General features: G+C 50.9%; 1 protein-coding gene across 1 annotated transcript in view; it reads right to left on the reverse strand.

Moving 5' to 3' along the window:
* The window catches only part of Boc (BOC cell adhesion associated, oncogene regulated), a 76,981-nt gene continuing 62,511 nt past the window's right edge, over window positions 1–14,470 (reverse strand). Inside the window, 13 exon segments of the mRNA XM_048803845.1 lie at window positions 1–711; window positions 1,777–1,967; window positions 2,464–2,540; window positions 2,745–2,980; window positions 3,671–3,892; window positions 6,036–6,158; window positions 6,502–6,607; window positions 7,229–7,410; window positions 7,758–7,964; window positions 8,443–8,553; window positions 8,956–9,115; window positions 12,379–12,686; window positions 14,085–14,398. Coding sequence (XP_048659802.1) covers window positions 524–711; window positions 1,777–1,967; window positions 2,464–2,540; window positions 2,745–2,980; window positions 3,671–3,892; window positions 6,036–6,158; window positions 6,502–6,607; window positions 7,229–7,410; window positions 7,758–7,964; window positions 8,443–8,553; window positions 8,956–9,115; window positions 12,379–12,686; window positions 14,085–14,398 — 2,425 coding nt within the window. The 3' untranslated portion in view covers window positions 1–523.

Genomic DNA, 14,470 nt, shown 5'->3' on the forward strand with positions numbered 1-14,470 from the left:
TTACAGGGAAGACTAAACATTTATTTAGAAGTTACAGTGTTTGTTTTTACAGAGATATGTTGCCACAGATTATTGACTCTGGAACGTTTGTTAATGCTTATAGTGCTGTACACGTCTCAGTCTGTTCTCAGGGCATCTTAGGAAGAGTTTCCTGTGCCACCAGATCCAGCCACCTTCAAGGGTGTCTCCACTCTGCCATACTGTGGCCCTCTCTTTTCCCTCATAATGTTCATGAACAATGTGCCTAGGACCCTGCCTTCTACAGCTGCAGGTCCTGTAGGAGTCCGTACCCTGGCTGATTGCCTTCCTCTCTCCTGGCTGACACCTGGTATGTTGTGGCTTGTTATCCCTCTCACACCTCAATGGGGGAGGATTTCGTCTCTCCAGAATTATAAAAACACATATACATTTATTTACAAGTGCATAAATATATAAATATGGCTATAATAGAAAAATAAATACCAATTTTCTCTGTCTCTTTTAAAAAACAATATATAGTCTGTTTGGGAATATTGGCTTCTGCCTAAACTGTAGGAGGTGGCGTTTCAAAAGACACATGCACCGATGGGCCAGGGGAGAGCTGCATCCCGGGTTCCCGTCCTGTGTAGGCCCCCGAAGGGTGCTGGGGGCACCAGTCTCCTCCACCCACTTGGCAGGAGTCAGGACTGTCCACCTCTTCAACTGGCACAAGGCCCAAGCAGCACGGGGTCCCTGGCAAGGAAAGAAAGTGGGAAACATTAAAATGCAGACTAACCAAGTGGTCCTGGGCCAGTCTACCTGTGGAGGGAGCTGGTCACACTGGCCCTAAAGGAGGGACAGAAAACTACAACCAAGACAAGGAATTTGTGTGCCCTGCAAGGACTCTCACTCATGTGGGGAGGGCCCCTTAAGCTATTCATGTGCCACCTGGCCTGGGACCTGGGAGTGTGGAGACTCTCAAGCTCTGAGCTCGCATACTGATCAAATCGGAGGAGCCCATGGAAGAAAGCCCTGATCTTTCCAGATTCAGGCTGTTGGCCCACCTTTTGGTATGGTGCAAACCTCCCCCTCACAATGCATTCCCCTCAGACTGACCTAACCCAGTTTTCATGGCACTGTGTCTAGCTCTGGGAGGTTACTTTCAAAATGTAATGTCCCAGAGACAGGGTCTAGGATCTGTGTCTGAAGGGACATGCACACCATGGAGGCTAAGAAAAAGTAGGCAATCCTCTAACCAGCCTGTGCCCTAACGAAGCACCCAAGGACTTCCAAGGAGGCGGCACAGAGGGAGAGTGGGACAGGGCGGCATGAGTGGCTCCAAGCCCCATGGAGAGAAAGTTCTATAGAAGCACGAAGAGTCAGGATGATGATGTTGGTAAGAATTTGGCTTAGTAACGATGCAGGCAGCTTATTCCTTAATTAAGAGACAAGACCCAACAAAGCAAGTGATTAGAGGTTCTTATGTGATGAGAGGCAAAAAGAATTTGTGAATGGCCTTGAAATGCAGAGACCAAACAGCTTCTTCCTCTGAACTGGAATGGTGTCCTTCCTCTCAGCCTCTGAGGACCACCGATGGCAAGACTGGTGTCAGGCTGGCCTAGTGTGCCCCACAGACCTCCCAGACCTTCAGCAGGGAAGCACAGAGTCCACCAGCCCCACTCCCTGGCCTTCCCTTCCAGCACCCAAGGAGAGCTCCTACCAAACTCTATTTTTTAAGATTGTTGTCTCCCCTCCTCCAAGTCACTACTGGACAGGTCATCCCCAGCGTCTTCAGTTTCTCTACCCTGCCCAGCTTACCTGAGTGAAATGGAGGGTCCCACGCAGATTCTAGGCCAGGACTCTCGGGTGCTCTCCTCATTGCTGCCTGGCCCGCAGTGGCAGGCTGCTTTTGGAGGTGGCAGCAGTCTTGGGGCTGGAGCAGCTGGTGAGTGGAGTCATCAGGCAGTGTGTACAGGAAAGAGCCCTCATCTGGGCTAGACTTGGGACCCCTGTAGTGCCCAAAACAGATGGGGGCAGTGAATCAGGGGCAGAGTGGGCCTGGACCCTCCCCCATCCATTGGCAACTTCGTGTCTGAGGGGGTCAGAGCTGGTCAGAGCTCCGATGGGTAAGGACAGTGCTCCTTTGAGCATCACGAGGCGTCGCACTGTTATCCCACCGTTAGTTCTAGTCCTGTTCCATTTTATCTCATGTGGGGCATGTGAATCATGTGTTTAGGACTGTGGGCAAATCCAGTTGTTTCTGGTCTACCCAGTAAGGATTCTGAAAAGAAGCAACCTACGCACCCCCAAAATGAAAGGGAATCATACCCACAAACACAAAATCAGACAATAGGGTAAGGGCCCTGCAGAGCAAAGCCGGCAGATTTGAGGAACCCTGAGTGAAGCACTCCGGGGCTCTGTGAGACTGACACTGGATTTGAGGAGCTAAAGAGAGAGGCTCTGGGGCTTGGAAATTAAAGAAAGGGCCAGGAGGGGTCTGGCTACCTGGTAATCTGGTGGCTCTGGGGGTCATATCCATTGCCAAGAAGGGTCTGCCTCAGCAGGCTGTTGGTGTCATCCTGCTGCTCAAAGGAAAGAACAAGGAAAAGATCAGGTCAAAGGATCAGGAAACTTACTGCTCACTTTTCAGGAGGATGAACTCTTGCTGATGAAAGGAAGCCTGGCCCAGCCGCCTGGCATGAGAGGCTAGAAGGGAGAAGCCCCCAAAGGCAGCTCATCCATGCCCTCCTATCTCAGCCCGCCTATCCGCCCAGGGGCTATGTTACCTGCTGAAGCTCCCCTGGGCAGTGCTGCTGAGGTTTCATGCCTGGGTAGCCCACTGCAGCTGCAGGGCAGCCTCGATTCACATGTGTCCCATTGGTGCAGGCCCGTCCACTGATGCCACCTAGGTATGGCTGTCCGCTGACTCGGTGGCCGGGGAGTCCTCCCAATGGTACCATAGTGTACTGGCAGGAGGAGGATAGAAGGGCACTTCGAGGAAAACCCAGGTCTGTTGTGTGTTCTGAAGAACAGAAGGACAGGTGTGCTTAGGCCAAGGAAGCCTCGGGCAGCCTGAAAAAGCCCCACTCCCTGCCAGGGTCCAACGATGCAGGTGGGGAGATAACACCGTCCAAGGGGTGGAGAATGTTTTCCCTCAGAACCTTCTTCCTGACTCCTATTTCTTCCTAACTTTTTTCTTATGCAGTGAGGAGGGGAGTGGGGAGAACAGGGGTAAAGTGTGGGGGGAAAGCAGTTGAAAAAGAGCATGAAGTGAGGGTAGGCAGCCACATGTGTCACCGTTTGAAACACATTAGCAGATGGAAGCAGGGGAAAGGGGAACGTTCAAGGTAGCTCCAGGTCCAGAACAGAGGCAGCAAATGGCTGCTGGGAAGAGGCAGGGGCAGTTGGCAAACGTGAAATGAGGTCAGAGAGGCAGCTTTGGCATCAAAGAGGATGGAACCAGGTAAGCACTGAGCTGGAGACACCAAGAGGGCCGACCAATGTCTGCCTCTTCACACTCTCTCAGTAAAGGATCTAGGGGGCATGTGCCCAGTCTGGGGCATTCTCTGGCTCTGGGAGACCTCCAGGGGCCCCTGGAGCTCAAGCTGCCTATGGATGTGGAGTGGGGCACTACTGGTCTTGAACTGGCCAGAGGCCCTCTGGGAGGACTGGGAGGCCCAGGCTCCCTCTCCAGGCTCCTGATGTCACTCACTTTGCTTAGACCAGGCTCTCCACAGGCAGAAGGGGATGAAGGTGACGATGAGGAGGACAATGGAGCCCAGGGCGACCCCGACAATCAGATAGGGCAGATCGCTGGCACGTGCCACCATAGCCCCGGTGCCCACTGGCCGCTCTATGGTTTCCAGGGGTGGTGGTTGTGGTGCGGCCAGAGTTGGGGGTGGGAGTCTCCCCGGCAGACCCGAGGACTTCCGAGCTGCAATGGTGGACAAAACTCACGTCAGCATCTATTTCTTTGACATTTCCCTCCCAAGTAAATTGAAAAAGAAAATACCCCAATTCCACGGGTATAGGTAACGGGATGAAACTCAACATAGGGCCTCACAATTCCTTATTTTGAATTCCTTATTTAAATCATGTCCATACTCTGCATGAAATTGGTATCCAATGTGAAATTTGGTGGTGTTGAGGAGGCCCGAACCTTATATTTCAAAATACATTTGTGAGACCGGCACTGGGTCCGACTGAGCAGAAGTGGCTTTGTTTTTTTAAAAGAATAACTGGAGACCTTTTGGGAGAAAATATTAACAACTCACAAAACCAGCAAAAGAATTGGGAGTGGAAGAATTTAAACACAAATTTACTGTTCTGAGTGGATGAAGGAATGTGACATAGGAGGCTTTCACTCAGGATGCAGAGCATTCAGGGACTTGATGAGACAAAGAGTAATGGGGAAATGCCAATTCAAAGGTGGAAAGTCAAGGTCGTAAGTTTCCCATGTGGGTTTTGCTATTATAGTGTTTCTGACATGATTCACTCTTTCACAAATCTCTCCTCCCTCGACTTCCTGGAGCCTCCAACAAGTGATATTCCACATTTTCCTGCCTCTTCCTTCTGCTTCCTCAGACCTGGGGAACTCTCCCTGGCTCCTCTTGGTCCACTGCCTCTGTGTGTTCTCTTCTAGTCCCACCATTTCCACCTATATCCTAAACCCTCCCATATCAATGTCCCCATGGGACCCCTGCCCCAGGCAGTAGACTTTCCACTTGAGAATCAGATACTCAGTCAATCTTCAAGAGGTTTTACATTGTCCTATCTCAAGAAAACTGTTTCTCTGTTTACCTCCCTCATTTCAATAAAGGGCAATAACACCTGAAGCTCTTTTGAGTTAAAACCTCAAAGTTTACTTTTAGCTCTTTTCTGTCTCCCAGCCCAGCATGCAATCAGTCCTGGTCCTGCCCACACCTCCTCAGAAAAGTGGTCAAATGATTCTCATGTCCTTCATTTCTGGGCCCCAGTTCTCTCCCAGCTGTCTACCCCTTGCAGGGTTACTGGTGGCCCTTCTCCGCAAACAGATCCAACAACGACCCTCCCTCACTCCAGAGCCTCAAGAGGTTCCCATTGCCGACCAGGAGCTCAGCCTCAGGTCCTCAGGACCTGCTGCCTGCCATTGTCTCTGGCCTCTTCTCTGAGCTTCTCTCTCTCATCCTCCCACTGGATGCTGCAGCCATTTGGGATACTTTCAGGCTTGACCTATCCCCAGGCTACTCTCTCCTCATTTTAGTCCAGAAGACCAGCATGAAGGCTTGGTGAGCCTCTGTTCTTTCCCTGGGGGCCTCTCTGTGCCACCTGATGCAGGATTTGGCACTTTGCATGTATCTGTCACTCCCGTCCCTGAACCTGGGGGAAGAGGGCAGGACTGGACACTGTAGGTCCTCAGCAGGTATTTGAAAGCAATGCAAAGTAGGAAAAAGAATGTTGATGTCTCAAAGACTGAAAAAAACATGTTTTTATCTCCACTTCTATTCGTTTGTGATCTTATCCTGATTATGTCTTTTGCAATATAACTGCTTAATCTCACCTTCAGTATTTAAAAAATGGAGATAATGTTATATACCCGACGGACCAATGTGCAGATATTAACAAGTTGCTATTTGAATATGTTTAACATGTTTTATGGTGAGAAAGAACCCAGGCTGGTAGTTAGATGGACCTGTTCCAGAGTCACTGACTGGCCACATGATCTTGGCCAATGTATGCAGTTTCCTGAGGCTCAGTTTCTTCCTCATCTCATGAAGTTTTAGTTTCTCAATTAAATAAACCAACCAATATAAGTACCGCATATCATGGCAGGAATCAAGTAATTATAAAAAGTTCCCAGCTTAACAATGAGTTTATGGATAATTCCAAAGTTTTCTGAAATCATCCTGAGGGTGATTCACTTATCCTTAACACGAGGCTCAAGCAAACAAGCAGAAGGGTGAAAATGAAGAGGTATAGGGTATTTGGAAAATAAGGAGTCTTCTTGAGAAAGAGACACCCAGCATGATGTGGACAGTGACTGTGCCCTACCCTGCTGGAAGTAGCACAGAGGGAGAGGAGAACCCAAGGAGAATCACCTTTGGTCTCACAGATCATCACGTTGCTGAACTCACTCTCCCCGCCTTCATTGAAGCACTGCATCTTAATGTCGTAGGAGGTCTCTGGCTGCAAGTGGCTGATAGAGTGCCAGTACCTATCACCTGGGAAAGACAGGAAGAAAATTGTGCAGGATGATGTGACTGAAGATCTGACTTTGCCCAGATCTCATGGTCGGACTCAAGGCTGAACATCTGGGGCTGGTGCCAATGAGATGGTAGAGACACAGGAGGGAATGTCCCAGGGGTCCGCCTGCATTCCCATTGTCTATCATTATGGGAAGGGAGCGTGTGGGCTTTTTAACTGAACAGATCTGTGTGTATCCTGACTCTGTGGCACGGAGCACAGATGTTTTGTACTATGCCAGACCCAGGTTTTATGCTTTACCAGGTGTCACCAACACCAGACCCCTTGCTGGTAGACGAAACCACACCAAGTGCTTCTCACCTTCCACCATGTCCTTCTTGTAGTCACTGTCATTGTCACTGTCTGTGGGTCGATAGTAGATATAAAAGCCATGGATTGGGGTGTTGTTGTTACTTGCTGGGATATACTACAGGAAATGGAGAAGAGACATGTTGACAGTGGAGCAGAGACCTCGTCATCAGAGCAAAACGGCTGGGGTGTGGAAGTGCTACCCCAGTCTAGAGTGTGAACTGCACTGGGGGCCCCTGGCGAACATTCCTGATGCAGTCCCTGGGGTTCTCTGAAGAAGGCTGTGGAGATCACACATTATTTTATTTTGCCTAGAGGTCCCCAAGCTTCTGGAAACAGATTTCTTCAAAGACTTCGGTCCCTCCTGAGCCTCCCTGGGCAGACAAGGGTCATTATCTCTGGTTAAAAAGAGACCCTAATAATTGTGCTGGGGTTCTCTGTGGTGTCAGGAAAAGGGCAGGAAGGAGGGTGGGTGGAACCAGCTTGGGGTATCTACTGGGTCAAGGCACCAGACCCAACAGGAGACCCCTAATAGCAGCTGCCAAGAGCCTCCCAAATTCCACCAATCAGGCTTTCTGGTGCACTGTGGGGAGCCAGTTCTCAGGCATTAGGTGGAGGGACACATAGGGGAGGTGTCTTAGACAGGGGCTAAGGCCGCAGAGGGACCATCTACCAAGTTCCTACCCGACAGTAGCTTCTGCCCCTTCTTCCCATGGCTGTCCATGGCAAGGTCACTTACCATCCACTTGAGCATGATGGTGGTCTCATTGACAGCGTCCGTGAAGGTGATGTAAGGACCTGCCACTGGCCTCTCATACACGCGGCCACCATAGCCTGACACCACGTAGGGCCGGGAGGGGGCACTGGGCTCGCTCTCCCCCAGCATGTTCAGAGCTCGGACTCGGAACTTGTAAGAGGTGCCTGGTGAGAGAGACCCATGGGAACTCAGGAAAGGCCCTTTCATTCCCCCACAGCCCAACAGGGCCCAGCCTCGAGGGATGTTTTGGGCAGCCCACCCCAAGAGCAAGTCCCCAAAGGACTCACAAGAATGCCCATCCTCATCAGAGAGGAATCACACAGGAAATGGCTCTGGACTCTTGCAGAGAGAGAGAAGGAGGGTCTTTTAGGACCCAGGCAGAACCATAAACTATCTATCTGGGCATGCTGGTGGCTGGAGGACCGAGCAGCAAGCCTCCCAGGCTCATTTTCTTCTTCAGTGTGGCCCAGGGCAGCCCAGGGATTGGGCAGGAGAGTGGCCAGGCCCCTACCTTTCTCTAAGCCTGTGATTTCCACCGAGAGCCGTGAGGGAGGGATGGCATTAGTGGCCAGGATCCAGTCTCCCACTTTCTTTAGCTTCTTGTACTCCACACGGAAGGACTGGATTGGGAAGCCACCATTCCCACGGGGAATCCAGGTCACATACACGGAGGTCTCAGAGGCCATGGAGATAGTGGGCCTGTCTGGAGCTTCTGGGGCTATGAAGATCATGCCCAGGGAGGGAGGGGGGAAGGAAAAGGAAGAGGACACTGTGAGACAACCTTGTTTTCTGATTGGACTGGCCTGTCTCAACAGGACCTGCCCCTCCCCTCAGCATTCCACCCACCATGAGGTCCTCCTGCGCAGGAGAAGCCTCACACCAAGACCCCTTCAGCTACTCATGCCAGAGTGCGAAGGGCCAAGGGCCAGTTACTGTCCTCCGCACCCCCACCCCCACCCTCCGCTGCTCTCTGGACCCACAGCGTAATTGTGACTCCAGCTTTTAATTTGAAAAGCTTCAATCTGTATTTTCTCATTATGGTCAATAGGGGAAATGCCAAGAAAATGTCTTAAAGACTTCTGGATCTTCAGAACCAAAACCTCATTCGACCTGCAGCAACAGGCACAACAGGGTGGTCCAGTTTTCACTATTCCTCACCCCTCCCCACCCGCTGATCCCAACTGCTGGGGGCTTACGGGAAAGGCGGCCATGATCTGGCTGGCTGCTGCTCTGGGGACCGGCTCCAGGGTCATCTCTCTGGATCTGTTGCTCCTTGCTGGCTATGATCTCAGGTTTGGGACGCCGCCCTGGGTGGAAATAGGTTGAGATCAGCAAGGGGCACAGCATGCATTAGACCTTCCCACAGAGTCCTTTTTGTCTGAGACTCTGGTAAGGGCTGCGACAAGGTGAGGCAAGTAAGAACACAGGACGCTGACAGTGAGGTCAGATGGCAGTGCTGCCTGATACTGTCATGGTGTGCCACCAACTCCATGACAAAGAGGGCCAAGAGATGCCAAAGAGGCTGGCTGGTCATTCTGATGAGGCGAGAAACCTCAGCCTGGGCACCCAAGCCACAGGGAGACAGCAGTGGAGAAGAAGGACAGCGCACTCAGGGACTGGGTGGGGCAAGGTGGGCAGGATTTCCCACCCAGGCCTGGTACAACTTGCTTGGCTGTGGAAACCCCAAGCTGTGCCCATGTTGACCTTACCAGTTCGGAAGGTGACCATTGCCGTCTGGCCCTCGCCAGCACAGTTGTAAGCTGCCATCTCCACTTCGTACAAGCTCCCGGGGTCGAGCCTGGTGAGGGTCAGGCGGTGCTGGCTGGCTGGAATGCCAGAGATGGTCCAGTCATCAGAGGAGTTGGTGACCTGCTGGAGAAGGTGGTTGGTGTAAGGACCGGCATCTCCCCCTGGTGCTACAGGTGGCTGTGTCTTGTAAGCACAGTAGACTAACAGGTGTAGGTCAGGAGGAGGGGATGGAGGACCAATTTAGGGGCAGAGGGCACTGCAGAGCTCAGACTGGCCATCAACCTCACTGGGGTGCTCAGGTTGGGCTTCCTGGTCTCCCCATCTAATGATACCATCAAGAGAAGCTCAGTGTGGCAGATCTGGAGGCTGTACTGAAACTACAGAGGGTCCTTCCAAAGACCTCCCAGCTATACTTCTCAAACCCTCATGGCTGACTTTTCCTTGCTGTGTCTGAACCAAACCTTGCTCCTCCAGTCTCTACTCTAGTGAGACAGTAGTGAGAATAATGACAAGAGCAGTGGCAGTGGTCAGACAGCAGCATGTCCTGGGCACTCACTATGTGCAAAGCACAGACTTAGGGGTTATACACACTACCTCATCTGCCCTCACAAGGCCCAAGTGATGGCACTGACACTGCTCCCAGTCACAAGAGGAAAGACCAAGCTCAAAGAGGAGGGATTTGCTCAAGGCTGCATGGCTGGTGAGCACAGAAACCCTGATCTGACTCCAAACCGTAGCCCATACAGTGACCTGTCCTAGAATGAGGAGCCTGGGAGCACAGAGCCCTGAGTTCAAGTCCGGATTGCGTAACTCTAAGCAAGTTCCCTGGCTCTCTGAGCTCTAAAATCAGGCAAAGAAAATCTCTCAGGTGACTCTGACGATGACTTACGTAAAGCTCCTAGCATTGAGGCTGACACTGAGCCTCCCAGCAAGTGTGGGCCCCCACCCCTCCCCACATCTTTGGCCAGGTGAGGGTTCTAACATTATAATCTTTTCCTCTCCTCAGTCCTTGCTTAGAACGTAAAAGCTACAGATAAATTGCAAATATTATCTGTGAATTTTTAGTGACTAACTCTCTAAAGCTAAAGAAAAAAATAAGAGGGTTCCAGACCCCCAACAGCTGACTATGAGAAACTACTTCATGTCATCTGCCAACTTCAAGGACAAGCACTTAAGGGCCAGTTTTGCATCTCTGTTGGAACCTGAAGTCGAGGTTTGCTGAAGGCAGAGAACAGCTGGTGAGGAAAACTCCTATTCCCAAGCAGAATATTCCAAAGCTGAACAAAACTGACCATTCAAGGGACAGGGATGGTCTAGGCTCATTAATGTCAGGCTTCCAGGATTCGTTCCAAAGGGAGAAGATTTTACAAACTGAGAATCCCCAGTGATGCTGGAAACCCAAACACAGTAGCCCGGGGTCTGCAGATGTACGAGGAAGGAAAACTTGCTTTGTGCAAGTGAAAAAGTGAAACTTAGCTGAATGATTCGCAATCCCCCGAAAGAGCCGGGACAAAAAAAACATAACTTAAACTCTAACTTTTGATTTCAAATTTCTTTCTTGAGTGATGATGTTTAAGATATGCGAGTTCCATAGGCAGGATTGGCTTTCAAGGCATAATTTCTGCCTTGGCAACAACCACCTAACAGCTCCAAGCTCCCCACAGGCCGGAGCCTAATAGAAGCCAGACCCAGCAGGAACCCTGTCCGGACTCTCGCTTCCCTGCCTCCCCCACTCTCCCCTGCCCTCCCGGCGCTGGCCTTGCACTTCCACTGGGCATAGAAATGAAAATAAGAAATGCTAGGGTAATTAGTCACTGTCACACACACTGAGAGGGTGAATGTGGCCTCAGCCTGGCATTTCCGGATCGCCACGGCTCGGCCTTTGCCAGCCTGCCTCTGGTGGGAGGCAGTTTCGTGGCCACCTATCGGCCTGAAAAATATTATTCTTGCTCTCATGCTGGTTTTTGTCTCTTGGGGGCCTTGGGCATTTGGCCTGCCCTGATCTTTGTCTACAACTCGAGATGGAGGTGTCCAGTTACAGGGGGAAGTGAAGATGGAGACCAGCCCTGCCCTGGAACATGTGCCGAACAAGGCTGCTTCTTGTTCCAAGCTCATTCACCCCCCTTTGCTGGCTGAGGGTTGATGAGGGTCCGCCCCGGGCGCCCAGACCCCTGCACAGGAGGCAGCACAGGGACAACAGGGGCCACTGGGCCGTATGAGGGTTTCTGACCCCTGTCTCTGTGGACGTAAAGCTGCTTGCATTGAGCCTGACACTGAGCCTCCCAGCAAGTGTGGGCCCCTGCCCCTCCCCAGGTCTTCCAGGAGAGTACGTGAAGGAAAAGAAAAGGACAAACTGCAAGAGCCAGTGGGGTTCGCAGCAGGGAAATGGCTTCTGGAGGGTTACCGCCTTCTGCCATGCAGGGTGGAGTTTATTTTCTTGTTTGTTTTTTGAAAAGGAAAAAGTGGATTGAGACCTTCAGTTCCACGTTATGGATTCCTATGTTTTCTACCAAGTGCACATGGTGCTTTTATAAGCAAACACAACATACATGTATAATAAAATTCAGCAGTTATAATGTCAATAAAAACTTTTAAAAATCTGTTTAAGAACAATCAATTTCTATCACATGGACTTAGAAAAATCACACATACATGGGGTGAACAGAAACATCTCCAGGATACTTTCTTATAGGGCACCGCATGTCCTCTTCCCTGCATAGCCATGAAGTGTGGAAGCCCTGTCCTGCCTCGCAGGACAGCATCCAGGAGCATGGGGTTGGCCCAGTTCTGTCACGCAGCCTGTCACAGACCAAGACTCCCTCCCTGACAGCTCCCCAGCCTCCCCCAGACAGACTTCCTCTGTCAAGGAGAAATGGCTGAGGTCTGAACAACACCATGTGCTTGCAGCTCAAATGCCTGTTTGTCAGCCAGAGCCACGATGAATTCTGAGAACTGAGGGGTGTTTTCTAGCCCAGAGAAAATACCAGTTTGCAAATATTTGTTTTCCTGGCTTTAGAGCTAGCTTGCCATGCTAGAGTTCCTGCAGGTATGTGCCTAGCGGAGCTTACTTTGGTTAAAAAACAAAACAAAATCAATAGCAAATGACAGAGGAAGGAGGGGAGGATGGTGATGGTAACTAGGAGCCTGCTAACTGTCACCTCCAGGACTGGAAGCTGGCATTAGTTTCTGGGAAATAAACACAGAGCTCAGACAGAAGGGCCTACACCTGGCCCCTTCCTGGGCATCTCAGGGTGCCACCTGCCCATATCACGGCCAGCTCTCTTGGCAGCAGAAGGGATGGGCAAACGAGGAGACAGAGGACATGATCAACAGTGGGGAGTAGGGGACCCAGGGGCGACGGAGGCACGAGGCCAGGGACATACCTTGCGGTGTTTCACCACATAGTAGAGGATGGATGCCCGGCTGCTGCCCTCGTGCCGAGGCCGCCACACCAGCTCATATGAGTCTGTCTTGGAGGTCCGGGGCGAGCTCAGGATGATGGGGGCCTCGGCAGGAACCACTGACCCCTTCTCTCCTGGGCACTGCAGAGAAGCAGGCTGCACTGATGTTGGGGGTCTGAGGAGAGCCGGTAGTCCCCTCAGCATCTGGTCAGGGCTGCCAAGTCTGGAGGGTAGTGCAGGGGGTGTGGTAGTGGCTGGTTTATCATCCTTCCAGGGTCTCAGGGTCGTGCCTGGGGACCAAGCAGGAAAGAGGAACAAAGAGAGAGACAGTGTGTGTGTTAGTGCCCCTGGTTACCTTCCAGGGAGAAAACTGAGAACAAAGTCAGAAAGAAGACCTGAGGCCACCATCAGCCCACTATGTGACATACAGACAGGCTCTGTGGAAGAGAGGGCCAGTGTCCGTGCCCTGCCATGTCCCACTACCTGGTCCAGGCCTCTTGCTGCAGCTTGGGGCTACAGACAAGCATCTCTGCAACCTGCTGACTCCCAGTGTCCTCAGGAGGTGCGTCTTGAGAGAACAATCTCAATTTGCTCCTGAGACATGGAAACCCTGCACCTTCCTTCTCTGGTCTAGCTGGGGGGGGTGGGAACATGTCCCTTCCCTGTGGGATTATTATTATTGTTATTTGTGTGTGTGTGTGTGTTTCTGGTGATGGAACTCAGGGCCTCATACTTGACAGGCAAGTGCTCTACCACTGAGCTACACCCCAACCCTTCACCATAGGATCTTAACACCAACACAGACTGGGCCTTTTCTTTCTCCACTGAGGTGACCTGGAGACTAGAGACATGAAGGAAATGGAATGCCCTCTGAGAATCTGGGAGCTAAGAGCCACAACAATTCCTTCCAGAAACTTCCACAGACTCTGCCAGCACCAGCCTTCATCGCACCTGATCTTTACCACCAAAGGAAAGTGGCACTTGATAATGTTCACAAAGGATTGTTTTATTTATTTATTTTTATTTAACTTTTTTTAATTTTAGTGCATTATAGTATACATAATATATATACATAATAGTGAGATTCATTTTGACATATTCATAAATGCATACACTATAGTTTTTTCCATTTCAGTCCCCAGTAACATCTTCTTTCCTCTTCTCCTCCCTTTTCTGATCCCCTTCCTCTACTCTATTGGCCTTTTATTTATTTATTTATTGGTGCATTATAGTTATGTATAAAATTAGAATGGAATGTGATTCATTCATACACAGATATAGCAAAGTTTGGTCAATTTTATTTTGTTTTTTAAATTGTTTCCTTAGTAAGTTTCATCTCTTTCATAGGAATGTTTTTGAAGGTGGGTGTTTGTCATGTTGCTCTGAGTCCCCCATGTTATCTAGCCGGTGCTGACATAGTAACTGCCCAGCCCCTGGAGTCATCAGTTGGTAGGAATGAAGCTGAGGAGAGACCTGCTTTTCTTTATTTCCATGGAACCTTAAGATCCCACAGATTCTGCAAGCTGATAAATGCACTTTGACTTATTAGTAAGTTAAAGTAAATTTGAACTGACAACTGAAAGCCTTCTTCATTTAGTTCAAATACTGGCTTTCTAAGTTGGACTTCATTTGAGAAAATGGTTGTGAGTGCGTTTAGCTGGAATCTCAGAGCCTTGGGTTGCACTCACCTGGCCTGGAGGTCCTCAGCTGGACCACGGCATGGGCACTCCCAACTTCATTCTCAGCCATGCACTGGTAGACACCTTCGTCCTCAGGCCCCACACTGACCACACGCAGGGCCTTGCGGGACAACCGAAGGCGCTGGCTGGAGGTGAGGGGGACGGCGTTCCTTAGCCACAGCACGGAGGGGGGGGGGTTCCCGCGCACCTCACAGGTGAGCTTAGCACTCTGGCCCCATGGGATGACCAGCTGGGACAGCTCCACAGTGACCTCAGGTGGTTCTGCAGGAAAATAAAAGCAGGTGTGGGTAGGGCTGCATCTTCTTTAGGGCCAGACAGCCTGGAAGAGGATGTGGCCGAGGGGCTGCCTTCTTCCCCAGGACTTTGATTTTTTT

This window comes from Marmota marmota, unplaced genomic scaffold, assembly GCF_001458135.2.
Source record: "Marmota marmota marmota unplaced genomic scaffold, marMar, whole genome shotgun sequence".
NCBI classification, from domain to species: Eukaryota; Metazoa; Chordata; class Mammalia; order Rodentia; family Sciuridae; genus Marmota; species Marmota marmota.